We start from the raw sequence: 14,148 nt of genomic DNA, 5'->3' as shown, positions 1-14,148 counted from the left end.
TGCTACTGGCTGTTGTTTGGAAGTGGCATCAAAATGATATGTGTGTGAATGTTGCTTCATTTCAAAGAATGCAACTACGCAATGTGGGACGCCATATGACATGTGACACAAAATCACTCCAAATAATTGATTATGTCACAAAAGCAATCTCACAATGTGATTTTGTCACAAAATCAATCTCACATAACAATTATGTCCATGGAATCACACCCATGAGAAATTTTGTAGATGGAATCATTTCAAACCACAGGTGATTTTGTCCACGGAAACAAACCGCGAGTAATTCTGTCCACCCCTGTGGATGATTTTGTCTACAGACGCACTATACTGACATCGATTTTGTCAAACCGTGAAGATATTTTGTGAACTCTTGTATCCGAATTAAACAAGGCACTTCCAGATTAAAGATGCTTATGATCAATTAGACATAGATATTTGAAATGCTTGAATTAATCTAGAAGATACGTAGAAGATTTCCTGGTGCCAAATCGGTTTCATTGATATTAACCCAAACTTTAAACTATAGAATATTAAAAATTATATTCTGCATTACACATTTTTTGGTTTTTGATTGGTTGAGAGCTCTTCACGTGACCAGAAATATTTAAATCATTTTAAGGTTGCTCTGAGTACTATTTGGGAGTTGAAAATTCCAAAATCTTTCCTTTTCTGTATTGCTCTCATATGGTATTGTGTGGCTGTTGGTGTGTGCATACACATGTACATGCATGTCAATAAATGCTGTAGAAAATGTCTGGTCATTTTTTTCCCCCTTCTAGAAATATATATACCTTGTAATTTTGTATTTCTTGTGCAATTTATTTTGATATTGTGTTCACTCATTTCCTCATATACCAAACACAACTTGCTTCTTAGAGGATCTGACCTGTAATTTGTAAAAGAAAAATCATGCCAAATGAATATAATTAGATTAAAAGCCATGCATGTGGAGATTCAGTTCAAGTTTGAGTGTTTATAAGATGGCCATTATTTTGTATCAATCATCAATTTCTAACCTTTTCCAAGTTTGATTGATTTTTAAAATTTGTCATAGAGTTTTCTGAGAGCCAATTTTACTAAAGGCTTGAATTCACCAAACTGAACCATAGCAAGAAACCTCCTGACTTAGGGGTCTTGTGCACATGAAATCCAGCTAGAGTAAAGAATACCTTAAATATATTAATATCAAATATATATTTATGCATATTAACAATTTCAATGTTAGTAGGAGTTACACTATAAAATGCAAACAGGATGGAAGCCCTATAAAGAATAGATATAGAATTTTGAATAAAAAAAATCATTATTAAAAAAATCATCCTCTCCATGGAAACTTTAGTATGTTCCCCTAATTCAAGAGACAAGAATCGAATTTGAAAATAAAATCTATTTCATCATTTTTTGTGAGAATAACATGTTATTATAAATACAAGTATGGATTGAATGGAATTTGTATAATATATAAGAATACAGTCAGAAATTAGTAAAATAAAATGTATGCATGTATAGATGAGTTACTTAACTATTTTCATCATGAACGCAGGTCAAGACTCTCAAGCTTTCTCGTGTCAAGTGTCCCACACCAGCCTCATCGCATCATCTAGTAGAAGCACTTTGTTCTATGCCAAACCTGACTGACCTGACACTTGGAATGTATCTCAATGAGGAGTCCAATGAGGATTTCTACTCTTCATTGAAAGCACATGCATCATCCATACAGGTATGTGTGTCCCAATGATAATGTCATGGAGAGGCTTATTAAAAGAAAGAAAGAGCAGTTACAATGATTATATGGTGCACATGTATACATCATTTTTTCCAAACACCCTTTTTTAATGGCCATGCACTTGGCGTATAGGTACAGTCATGAAAAATATAATAAAAGCAAACTATACATGTACTGATTCAGCTGAAATCCAAATGTGTATAAGATTGACGTTGTTTTGATCAATAACCAATATCCATCCTTTTCCAAGTTTAATTGATATGAAAAATGTGTCATATAGTTTTGTTAGAGCCAGTTTTGATAAAGGCTTGAATTTACCAGCTGAACCATAATAAGAAACCTCCTGACTTAGGGGTCTTTTGCACATGAAATCCAGAGTAAAGAATACCTTAAATACTTAATATCAAATATATATTTATGCATATTAACAATTTCAATGTAAGTGGGAGTTACACTATTAAATGCAAACAGGCTGGAAGCCCTATAAAGAATAGATATAGAATTTTGAAAAAAAACATTACTAAAAAATCATTCTCTCCATGGAAACTTTAGTATGTTCCCGTAATTCAAGAGACAAGAATCGAATTTGAAAATAAAATCTATTTCATCATTTTTTGTGAGAATAACATGTTATTATAAATACAAGTATGTATTGAATGGGATTTGTATAATATATAAGAATACAGTCAGAAGTTAGTAAAATAAAATGTATGCATGTATAGATGAGTTACTTAACTATTTTCATCATGAACGCAGGTCAAGACTCTCAAGCTTTCTCGTGTCAAGTGTCCCACACCAGCCTCATCGCATCATCTAGTAGAAGCACTTTGTTCTATGCCAAACCTGACTGACCTGACACTTGGAATGTATCTCAATGAGGAGTCCAATGAGGATTTCTACTCTTCATTGAAAGCACATGCATCATCCATACAGGTATGTGTGTCCCAATAGTAATGTCATGAAGAGGTTTATTGAAAGAAAGAAAGAGCATTAATGATTATATGGTGCACATGTATACACCATTTTTTCCAAACACCCTTTTTTAATGGCCATTCACTTGGTATATTGGTACAGTCATAAAAAATAAAATAAAAGCAAACTATACATGTACTGTTTCAGCTGAAATCCAAATGTGTATAAGATTGACTTTGTTTTGATTAATAATCAATATCCAACCTTTTCCAAGTTTGATTGTTATGAAAAATATGTCATACAGTTTTATTACTGCCAATTTTAATAAAGGCCTCAATTTACCAAACTTAACCATAGCAACAAACCTCCTGACAAGGGTCTTGGGCAAATGAAATTTAGAGTTATGAATACATTCAATACTTTAATAACAGATGTATATAAATACATATTATTAATTTCAGTATAAGTAGGATTAGGACCTATCAATGCAAACAGGTTGGAAGTCCTATAAAAAGTACATATAGAGTTTTTATTTAAATCACTCTTATTAAATCATCCTCTCCTTGGAAATGTTAGTGTGTTCTTTTTTCAATAGACAATAATTGAATATGAAAAGAAAATCTATTTAATAATTTTTGCGGAAAATATTTTTCATGAATACAACTATGTAATGAATGGAATTTGTATGAAATGTAAAAATATAGGGAAAAATGTGTAAATTAAATGTATGCATGTGTAGATGAGTTACTTAACTATATTCATCATGAACGCAGGTCAATACGCTTGAGCTTTTTGAGGTCAGCTGTCACACACCAGCCTCAGCACACCACCTAGCAGAAGCACTGTGTTCTATGCCAAACCTGACTGACCTGACACTTCAAATGGATCTGGATAAGGAGTTCTACTCTACATTGAAAGCAAATGCATCATCCATACAGGTATGTGTGTTCTAATGTAAATGTCATGGAGAGGTTCATAGAAATGAAGAAAGAGTAGTAATGATTATATGGGGCACATGTATATGTATGTTTTTCTCTACAAATACCTTTTTCTAAAGGCCATTTTCTTGGTTTATTGATACAGTCATGAAACATGGAATAAAAGCAAACTATACATGTACTGATTAAGCTGAAATCCAAGTGTGTATAAGATTGACATTGTTTTGATCAATAATCCATATCCATCCTTTTCCAAGTTTAATTGATATGAAAAATGTGTCATAAAGTTTTGTTAGAGCCCATGTTAATAAAGGCTTCAATTTACCAATTAGTAGGAGTAGGACCTTTCAATGCAAACAGGTTGGAAGTCCTATAAAGAGTACATATAGAGGTTTTTTTTAATCATTCTTACTAAATCATCCTCTCCATGGAGACTTTAGTATGTTCTATTCATCAATAGACAATAATTGAAGATGAAAAGAAAATCTATTTAATAACTTTTGCTGAGAATGTTATTTTGGATATAACTGTTATTAATGGAATTTGTATAAAATGTAAAAATATAGTGAGAAATTTGTTAATAAAATAGAAGCATGTATAGATGAGTTACTTAACTATTTTCATCATGAACGCAGGTCAAGACTCTCAAGCTTTCTCGTGTCAAGTGTCCCACACCAGCCTCATCGCATCATCTAGTAGAAGCACTTTGTTCTATGCCAAACCTGACTGACCTGAGACTTGGAATGTATCTCAATGAGGAGTCCAATGAGGATTTCTACTCTTCATTGAAAGCACATGCATCATCCATACAGGTATGTGTGTCCCAATGATAATGTCATGGAGAGGCTTATTAAAATAAAGAAAGAGCAGTAATGATTATATGGTGCACATGTATACATCATTTTTTGCAAACACCCTTTTTTAATGGCCATGCACTTGGCGTATAGGTACAGTCATGAAAAATATAATAAAAGCAAACTATACATGTACTGATTCAGCTGAAATCCAAATGTGTATAAGATTGACGTTGTTTTGATCAATAACCAATATCCATCCTTTTCCAAGTTTAATTGATATAAAAAATGTGTCATATAGTTTTGTTAGAGCCAGTTTTGATAAAGGCTTGAATTTACCAGCTGAACCATAATAAGAAACCTCCTGACTTAGGGGTCTTTTGCACATGAAATCCAGAGTAAAGAATACCTTAAATACATTAATATCAAATATATATTTATGCATATTAACAATTTCAATGTAAGTAGGAGTTACACTATTAAATGCAAACAGGATGGAAGCCCTATAAAGAATAGATATAGAATTTTGAAAAAAATCACTATTAAAAAATCATCCTCTCCATCGAAACGTTAGTATGTTCTCTTAATTCAAGAGACAAGAATCGAATTTGAAAATAAGTATGGATTGAATGGAATTTTTATAATATATAAGAATACAGTCAGAAATTAGTAAATAAAATGTATGCAGGTATTGATAAGTTACTTATTTATATTCATCATTAACGCAGGTCAAGACCCTCGAGTTTAATCATGTCAAATGTCCCACATCAGCCTCATCGCATCATCTAGTAGAAGCACTTTGTTCTATGCCAAACCTGACTGACCTGACACTTGGAATGTATCTCAATGAGGAGTCCAATGAGGATTTCTACTCTTCATTGAAAGCACATGCATCATCCATACAGGTATGTGTGTCCCAATGATAATGTCATGGAGAGGCTTATTAAAATAAAGAAAGAGTAGTAATGATTATATGGTGCACATGTATACATCATTTTTTGCAAACACCCTTTTTTAATGGCCATGCACTTGGCGTATAGGTACAGTCATGAAAAATATAATAAAAGCAAACTATACATGTACTGATTCAGCTGAAATCCAAATGTGTATAAGATTGACGTTGTTTTGATCAATAACCAATATCCATCCTTTTCCAAGTTTAATTGATATGAAAAATGTGTCATATAGTTTTGTTAGAGCCAGTTTTGATAAAGGCTTGAATTTACCAGCTGAACCATAATAAGAAACCTCCTGACTTAGGGGTCTTGTGCACATGAAATCCAGAGTAAAGAATACCTGAAATACATTAATATCAAATATATATTTATGCATATTAACAATTTCAATGTAAGTAGGAGTTACACTATTAAATGCAAACAGGCTGGAAGCCCTATAAGGAATAGATATAGAATTTTGAAGAAAAAAATCATTATTAAATATCATCCTCTCCATGGAAACTTTAGTATGTTCCCCTAATTCAAGAGACAAGAATCGAATTTGAAAATAAAATCTATTTCATCATTTTTTGTGAGAATAACATGTTATAAATACAAGTATGGATTGAATGGGATTTGTATAATATATAAGAATACAGTCAGAAATTAGTAAAATAAAATGTATGCAGGTATTGATAACTTACTTAATTATATTCATCATTAACGCAGGTCAAGACCCTCAAGCTTGATGATGTCAAGTGTCTTACACCAGCCTCATCGCATCATCTAGTAGAAGCACTTTGTTCTATGCCAAACCTGACTGACCTGACACTTGAAATGGTTCTGGATAAGGAGTCCAGTGAGGATTTCTACTCTTCATTGAAAGCACATGCATCATCCATACAGGTATGTGTGTCCCAATGGTAATGTCATGGAGGGGCTTATTGAAAGAAAGAAAGAGCAGTAATGATTATATGGTGCACATGTATACACAATTTTTCCAAACACCCTCTTTTAATGGCCATGCACTTGGCGTATAGGTACAGTCATGAAAAATATAATAAAAGCAAACTATACATGTACTGATTCAGCTGAAATCCAAATGTGTATAAGATTGACGTTGTTTTGATCAATAACCAATATCCATCCTTTTCCAAGTTTAATTGATATGAAAAATGTGTCATATAATTTTGTTAGAGCCAGTTTTGATAAAGGCTTGAATTTACCAGCTGAACCATAATAAGAAACCTCCTGACTTAGGGGTCTTTTGCACATGAAATTCAGACTTAAGAATACCTTAAATATGTGTATAAGATTGACGTTGTTTTGATCAATAACCAATATCCATCCTTTTCCAAGTTTAATTGATATGAAAAATGTGTCATATAATTTTGTTAGAGCCAGTTTTGATAAAGGCTTGAATTTACCAGCTGAACCATAATAAGAAACCTCCTGACTTAGGGGTCTTTTGCACATGAAATTCAGACTTAAGAATACCTTAAATACGTTAATAGCGAATATATATTTATGCGTATTATTCATTTCAGTGTAAGTAGGAGTAGGACTCTTCAATGAAAACGGGTTGGGAGCCCTATAAAGAATACATTGTCATATAGAATTTTGAAAAAATCACTATTACTAAATCATCCTCTCATTGGAAATGTTAGTGTGTTCTTTATCTCAATAGACAAGAATGTTATAATGAATATAATTAATGGAATTTGTATCTAATGATAGAATATAGTGAGAAATTTGTAAATAAAATGTATGCATGTATAGATGAGTTACTTAATTAAAAGGTCCAGACTCTCAAGCTTTATGGTGCCAGTGGCCCACTCTCATCCCCTTTTTTTAAAAGACGCATGCGGTATTTTTATTTTTTGCGGTACTTGTTTACATTAACTTAACCTCTCCTGACCGCGGATAGTCAACCTGTTCGAAACGTTGAGCCACTCCCGCCACCCAGTCTTTTTCAAGACTACACCAACAGTCCTTTTCAGGACTACACACCCTCAAGAAAGATTACCGAGAGCCCTTTTCACGACTCCTCAATCCTCCCTCTCTCTCACATGGTGCACCCGCAAGCCTACTGTATATTGTTACCATTATTCTTCCGTAAAGACTGTTCTGTTTAACGAACATTTAATTTGTTTTTGTTTTTCTTCTTCTGTGTCCTTCTTTTGGTGTTATGAAAGATCTGAATAGCATGAAGAACTGTCTAAGATCATCATTTACATTTTAAGAGGTTTCGTTCTTGTGTTCCTACCGCTGTAGAACCCACTGATTTCTTCGGATGAAATATTGACGCCTGATGCAAAGCTAAGTTTGTTCATGGTTCACTCTTCCATGAAGACTGTTCTATTTAACGGATTTTAAGCTTGTTGTTTTTTCTTCATCTGTGTCCTCTTTCGGTGTTTTAAAAGATCTTAATTGCACGAAGAACTGTCTAAGATCATGATTTAAATTTTGAGAGGTTTTGGTCCCGTTTTTTTCCCACTGTAGAACCCCCTGATTTCTGGGGAAGAAATATGGACGCCCGGTTGAAATCTACGTTTTTTCACGGATCACCGCCAATCGTCGGTGCTGGACAGGTGGAATTTGCGGGAACATTGGACCGTCTCTACGCTGGCTGGCACTGGGCTTTGCGGGCTGCGAGCCATCCAGGCCGTCTCTGTCGTTGGTGTCGCGATGGAATATCGGATTTTGCGACCGAACAGCGGGCTTTCGCGAGCTGCGACCCCGGCGACACTCTGCTCCAGCACGCGGGCGAAAGCGCGCGATCCGGGGGGCGGAGGGGAAAAAACTGACGTGTTCCAACGGCCCATAATCTATATTGTATTACTATTATAATATAAGAATACAGTCAGAAATTAGTAAATAAAGTGTATGCATGTACAGATTAGTTACTTATTAACTATATTCATCATGAACGCAGGTCAAGACTCTCGAGCTTCATGATGTCGGGTTTCCCACACCAGCATCATCACATCATCTAGTAGAAGCACTGTGTTCTATGCCAAACCTGACTGACCTGACACTTGGAATGGATTGGGATGAGGAGTTCTACTGTACATTGAAAGCAAATGCATCATCCATACAGGTATGTGTGTTCTAATGTAAATGTCATGGAGAGGGTCATAGAAATGAAGAAAGAGTAGTAATGATTATATGGGTCACATGAATATATATATATATGCTTTTCTCTACAAATACCCTTTTCTAAACGCCATTTTCTTGGTTAATTGATACAGTCATGAAACATGGGATAAAAGCAAACTCACATGTACTGATTCAGTTGAAATTCAAGTGTATATAAGATTGACATTGTTTTGATCAATAATCCATATCCGTCCTTTTCCGAATATGATTTATAGGAAAATTATGTCATAATGACTTTAAGAGCCAATTTAAAAAAAGGCTTGAATTCACCAAACTGAACCATAGGAAGAAACTTCCCAACTTAGGGGTCTTGTGTACATGAAATCCAGAGTAAAGAATACCTTAACCCTATGTTAACTGGGGGGGGGGGGGGGGTCAATTTGACCCCCCCCCCCCGTAGTAATTTACCGACTTCTCCGGAACCGCGGCAGATGTAAAGTTGTCCTTTCATGACTTTTTTCTTTCGAGTCTTACGCATCTTTTGAAACAAAATTTTCGAAAATCGGACCTACGGTTACAAAGTCACATGACCTTTTGTCTTTGGATGTCAACCGAAAAATCGCTCATTTTTGTAATTTGTGTACAAAACATATGGAAATACCATTTTTCCTAAAAAGAGATAAAACATTGGTTATTTGGTCTTGTTTGAAGTTTAGGTGTTTTTGGGGGGTCAAAATAGTTGAATTGTAGTTAGAAATTAAATAAAACAACAATAAAATACATAAGTTAAAAAAACAATGAAATACATAAGAAATTATCAAAACAAGAGATAACATAAGGAATAACCTGGGTCTTCCAAATTTTTGTTTGTATTATTATTCCAAATGGTCTAACGAATATATGTAATGAAAAAAATGCTTAAATATGAATAATATATGATTTATGGGTAAAAATGTGAATTTCATGACTTCATTTGCATAAAATACCAGAAATATGCAAATGAGTGAATTTTTCAAAAAATTGAAATTACCATAGTATACTATACACTTCACTTGACATGCATGCAAATTTTCGCGGCGATCGGCCGTTAAACGGTCGAGATCTAAAGGGGGGGTCAAATTGACCTCCCCCCCCCCCCTCCCCAGTAAAAACCTGGTCTGAAATAGCCCAGTTAAAATAGGGTTAAATACATTAATTTAAAAAATATGTTTATGCATATTTACAATTTCAATGTAAGTAGGAGTTACACTATTAAATGCAAACAGGCTGAAAGCCCTATAAAGAATAGATATAGAATTCTGAAGAAAAAAATCACTATTAAAAAATCATCCTCTCCATGGAAACTTTAGTATGTTCTCTTACTAAGAGACAAGAATCGAATTTGAAAATAAAATCTATTTCATCATTTTTTGTGAGAATAAGATGTTATCATAAATACAAGTATGGATTGAATGGAATTTGTATAATATATAAGAATACAGTCAGAAATTAGTGAAATAAAATGTATGCAGGTATTGATGAGTTACTTAATTATATTCATCATTAACGCAGGTCAAGACCCTCAAGCTTCATATTGGCGAGTGTCCCACATCAGCCTCATCGCATCATCTAGTAGAAGCACTTTGTTCTATGCCAAACCTGACTGACCTGACCTTTGGAATAGATCTGGATAAGGAGTCCAATGAGGAGTTCTACTCTTCATTGAAAGCAAATGCATCATCCATACAGGTATGTGTGTCCCAATAGTAATGTCATGGAGAGGTTCATTGAAAGAAAGAAAGAGCAGTAATGATTATATGGTGCACATGTATACACCATTTTTTCCAAACACCCTTTTTTAATGGCCATTCACTTGGTATATTGATACAGTCATAAAAAATAAAATAAAAACAAACTATACATGTACTGTTTCAGCTGAAATCCAAATGTGTATAAGATTGACTTTGTTTTGATCAATAATCAATATCCAACCGTTTCCAAGTTTGATTGTTATGAAAAATATGTCATACAGTTTTATTACTGCCAATTTTAATAAAGAACTCAATTTACCAAACTTAACCATAGCAACAAACCTCCTGACAAGGGTCTTGGGCAAATGAAATTTAGAGTTATGAATACCTTCAATACATTAATAACAGAGGTATATGAATACATATTATTAATTTCAGTATAAGTAGGAGAACGACCTATCAATGCAAACAGGTTGGAAGTCCTATAAAGAGTACATATAGAGATTTTATTTAAATCACTCTTATTAAATCATCCTCTCCTTGGAAACGTTAGTGTGTTCTTTTTTCAATAGACAATAAAATCTATTTAATAATTTTTGCAGAAAATATTTTTCATGAATACAACTATGTAATGAATGGAATTTGTGTGAAATGTAAAAATATAGGGAAAAATGTGTAAATAAAATTTATGCATGTATAGATGAGTTACTTAACTATATTCATCATGAACGCAGGTCAAGACTCTCAGGCTTTATGCTGTCAGCTTTCCCACACCAGCCTCATTACAGTTCCTAGCAGAAGCACTGTGTTCTATGCCAAACCTGTCTGACCTGACACTTTATGAAATGGGTGTCCATGAGCAGCTCTGCTCTGCTTTGAAAGCAAAGGCATCATCCATACAGGTATGTATGTCCTAATGTCAATGTCATGGAGAGGTTCATTGCAGACAAAAAAGAGCAGTAATGATTATAGGGGGCACATGTATATAATTATATTTTTCTTCTTTCAAACACCCTTTGTTAACAGCCATTCACTTGGTATATTGGTAGTCGTGAAACATGGAATAAAAGCAAACTATAATGTACGTAGTGATTCAGTTGAAATCCAAGTGTGTATAAGATTGACATTGTTTTGATCAATAATTAATATCCAACCTTTTCCAAGTTTGATAGATATGAAAACTATGGTATGTCTAAGTATAAGATTTGTTCTAACAGGTAGTTTTTGTATACTTGATTTCAGTATCATAATTAAATTACTACTGCTATAGTGAATACTACTACCGGTACTACTACAGTATTAAAACTACCACTATGATTGATAGTTAAGTATTTCATGAAATTGCAGTACCGGTATGTATTGGATCCATTCATTTTTGAAATTTTGGTAAATCTCTTGTGCAAATTTTTTCTTACTCTAGCTCTTTTAAATTATCCATATTCCTTTTGTTTATGAGATTTTACTGTAGCTCTTGGGTGTATAGTCCCCAAGAAAATAGATTATATGCCATAATGAAATGGATCCAATTACCTGTAACTGTTTAAAAGTAATGTTGTTGTTATATGTTACAGGGTTGTTTTCCTCAGATTAGAAAGGGAAACTTCAGGTTCAATGGAGTTGCTCAAAAGGACTTCAACTCATTTCTTCACACCCTCTCATGTATTCCAAGGTAAGTACAGTAGGCCTATATGTGATTTTAAAAATTCAGATAACAGCATGTAGACTTTTCATGAGTAGTGCGATACAGGAACAATATAAAGAGCCTCTAATGGAATACTAAGAAAAGATGCAATGCTGATATATAACCCCATCAGGGAGCATGCACTAAAGTGAAACTGTGTACCTTAAAATAATGTAAGATTTCTTGTCTGACAACACAAAATATTCAGTAACCGCTTTATTGAACAAATTCCTTACTGTAAAGTGCTTTTAACCTAATAAATTTGTAGATTTGTGTGTGTTCTTGATATTTTTTTTACAATGTAGTCTCTTTTTTTTCTTCTTCTTCATTCACTGATCAAATTGTTTCTTGAGACTGGAACTTTCAATAATATCAAGATAAGTTGATTTCTTATTTTTCATCTTTCAAACATATAATAAGATAAGTCTCTCTCCTTTACAGCTTATTTGACCCAGACGCCTCAAGTGACTTGGATGGCTCGGCCAACTCGGGCAACTCAAATGACTCAGACGGCTCAAGTGACTCGGACGCCCCGGCCAACTCAGGCAACTCAAATGACTCGGACGGCTCAAGTGACTCAGATGCCCCGGCCAACTCAGGCAACTCAAATGCCTCGGACAACTCAGCCGACTGTGGCAACTCAAATAACTTGGATTGCTTGGCTGACATGGCTAACATCAGTGTTACCACTGATGTACACTCTTCAAGAAGGACATTACCACCATCAGACCACCGTCAACAGCAACCCATGGGGGATGTACACTCTCCAAGAAGGACAATTCCTTCATCAGACCACCCTCAACAGCAACCCATGGGTGATGTACACTCTCCAGGAAGGGCAATTCCTTCATCAGACCACCCTCAACAGCAACCCATGGGGGATGTACACTCTTCAAGAAGGGCAATGCCTTCATCAGACCACCCTCAACAGCATGTTGGCAATACATCAGATGCTGTATGTCAATTCTCTCAGACACACAGAGAAGGTAGCAGTAGTCAGAGCAGGCCTTACAAGAGGCAACCTCCTTCTACTCAGTCGAGAGTTCAACAGGATGATCCTGGAATTCCAGAGAAGCAATCAAAGTATGAAGTCTAGTTGCTATGGGATCAATAGAGTAAGACAGTGTCCCAGTGGTAACACCTTATCTTGACTTAGTGTATGTATGATACAGGGCTCCACACTAACTTTTATTTTTGGAAAATAGCTTCATATATAACTTTTTACACTCTGTATGCATGAGTCCTAAGAAAAAAACTTCAAAATTTGGGAGTCGGACCTAGTTTTGGCGGTCCATGTGTCCAGGCTAGCTTGTTGGTTTTGAGTCCTGGTCTGATAGGAAGAAATTTGTGGTAAAAATGGGTAATTTTGGGCAATATTTGCAAACATTTGAATATTTGTGAAAAGGCTGTTTTCTTCCCTTTCACCTTGATGAGTACAGTCCACTATCTGGTCTTACTGTGTATACATTCTACGAGAGAGAGAACATAATATTGTCCTAATGTTTGAATATAGGTCTATATATAGAAAGTGATACAAAAATTGGATACCTGTTGTAAATGTGAACTCAATAATCCCACAACAGAGTTGCATCAAGAGCCGATTGTGTACTTGTTTTATGCAGAAAGGGGTCATGTTGTGCTATAAATGTTTTTGAAAATACTCTAAATAGGAGGTCATGTTTTACTCGGCTATGATCATGCATTATGCATGTGTATAGAAGGTGACAACACCAGGGACTAGTAGTTATAATGATAATAATGATGGCCTCTGATATAGTGCACTCGCCCGTTGCACCATGACACTCCTGGTGCTCAAACATTATTACCCTGGTCCTAGGCGGTGGCCAAATATGTAGATCTTTGGCATGTCGGGTGCCCATTTATACCTGGGTGGAGAGTGGCAAATGTGGATTAATGCCTTGCCAAGGATGTTAGAGCTGGGCTAGCTGGGATTTGAACCCTCAACACTGGGATTGAGTATAGTGAGTGAACCACTATACCAGCTCTTAATGCTATCATGTCAACTAACCACTCACAAGGGAGGATGTAGTAACTTGCACGGTATTTGATAAAAATATAATTAAATAAAGTCTGAAATGATATGTTTGATTTATCACCAGAGATGACCTATTGTTTTATCTACATTGTCAACTAACCGCACACAATTGAAGATTTAGTTTTCTGCACAACATACAAGTGCTGTTCGGTGGTTAATGTCTATCAGCTAGACTCCCAGTACACAATATCATCATGATATAGAATGAGTGAAGATTATTTCTGTGTTTTCACTTTTTTCTGCTCTAAGCGTTCTTGCATTTTGATCGCAGCGCTCT

At 34.8% G+C, this 14,148-nt stretch overlaps 1 protein-coding gene across 1 annotated transcript; it reads left to right on the top strand.

Annotated features, from left to right (window-relative positions):
• Positions 1–1,492: 1,492 nt before the first annotated feature.
• LOC105442007 lies at positions 1,493–12,966 on the top strand. Its single transcript, XM_030993670.1, has 10 exons — positions 1,493–1,720; positions 2,483–2,659; positions 4,212–4,388; positions 5,099–5,275; positions 6,035–6,211; positions 8,241–8,405; positions 10,869–11,036; positions 11,706–11,803; positions 12,257–12,509; positions 12,607–12,966. Exons 1-10 carry the CDS (start codon positions 1,622–1,624, stop codon positions 12,964–12,966), a joined length of 1,851 nt encoding a protein of 616 aa, XP_030849530.1. The 5' UTR covers positions 1,493–1,621.
• The last annotated feature ends 1,182 nt before the right edge of the window (positions 12,967–14,148 follow it).

Source organism: Strongylocentrotus purpuratus, unplaced genomic scaffold (assembly GCF_000002235.5).
Source record: "Strongylocentrotus purpuratus isolate Spur 01 unplaced genomic scaffold, Spur_5.0 spur5_scaffold_20, whole genome shotgun sequence".
Classification (NCBI taxonomy): domain Eukaryota; kingdom Metazoa; phylum Echinodermata; class Echinoidea; order Camarodonta; family Strongylocentrotidae; genus Strongylocentrotus; species Strongylocentrotus purpuratus.
This window is presented reverse-complemented; position numbering and strand designations above follow the sequence as displayed.

Bases quoted from the DNA above. Each gene is read 5' to 3' on its own strand.
- LOC105442007 (XM_030993670.1), top strand. From the start codon at position 1,622: ATGCCAAACCTGACTGACCTGACACTTGGAATGTATCTCAATGAGGAG. The intron at 4,389-5,098 runs GTATGTGTGTCC...TCATTAACGCAG, and splicing joins CACATGCATCATCCATACAG to GTCAAGACCCTCGAGTTTAA. The intron at 6,212-8,240 runs GTATGTGTGTCC...TCATGAACGCAG, and splicing joins CACATGCATCATCCATACAG to GTCAAGACTCTCGAGCTTCA.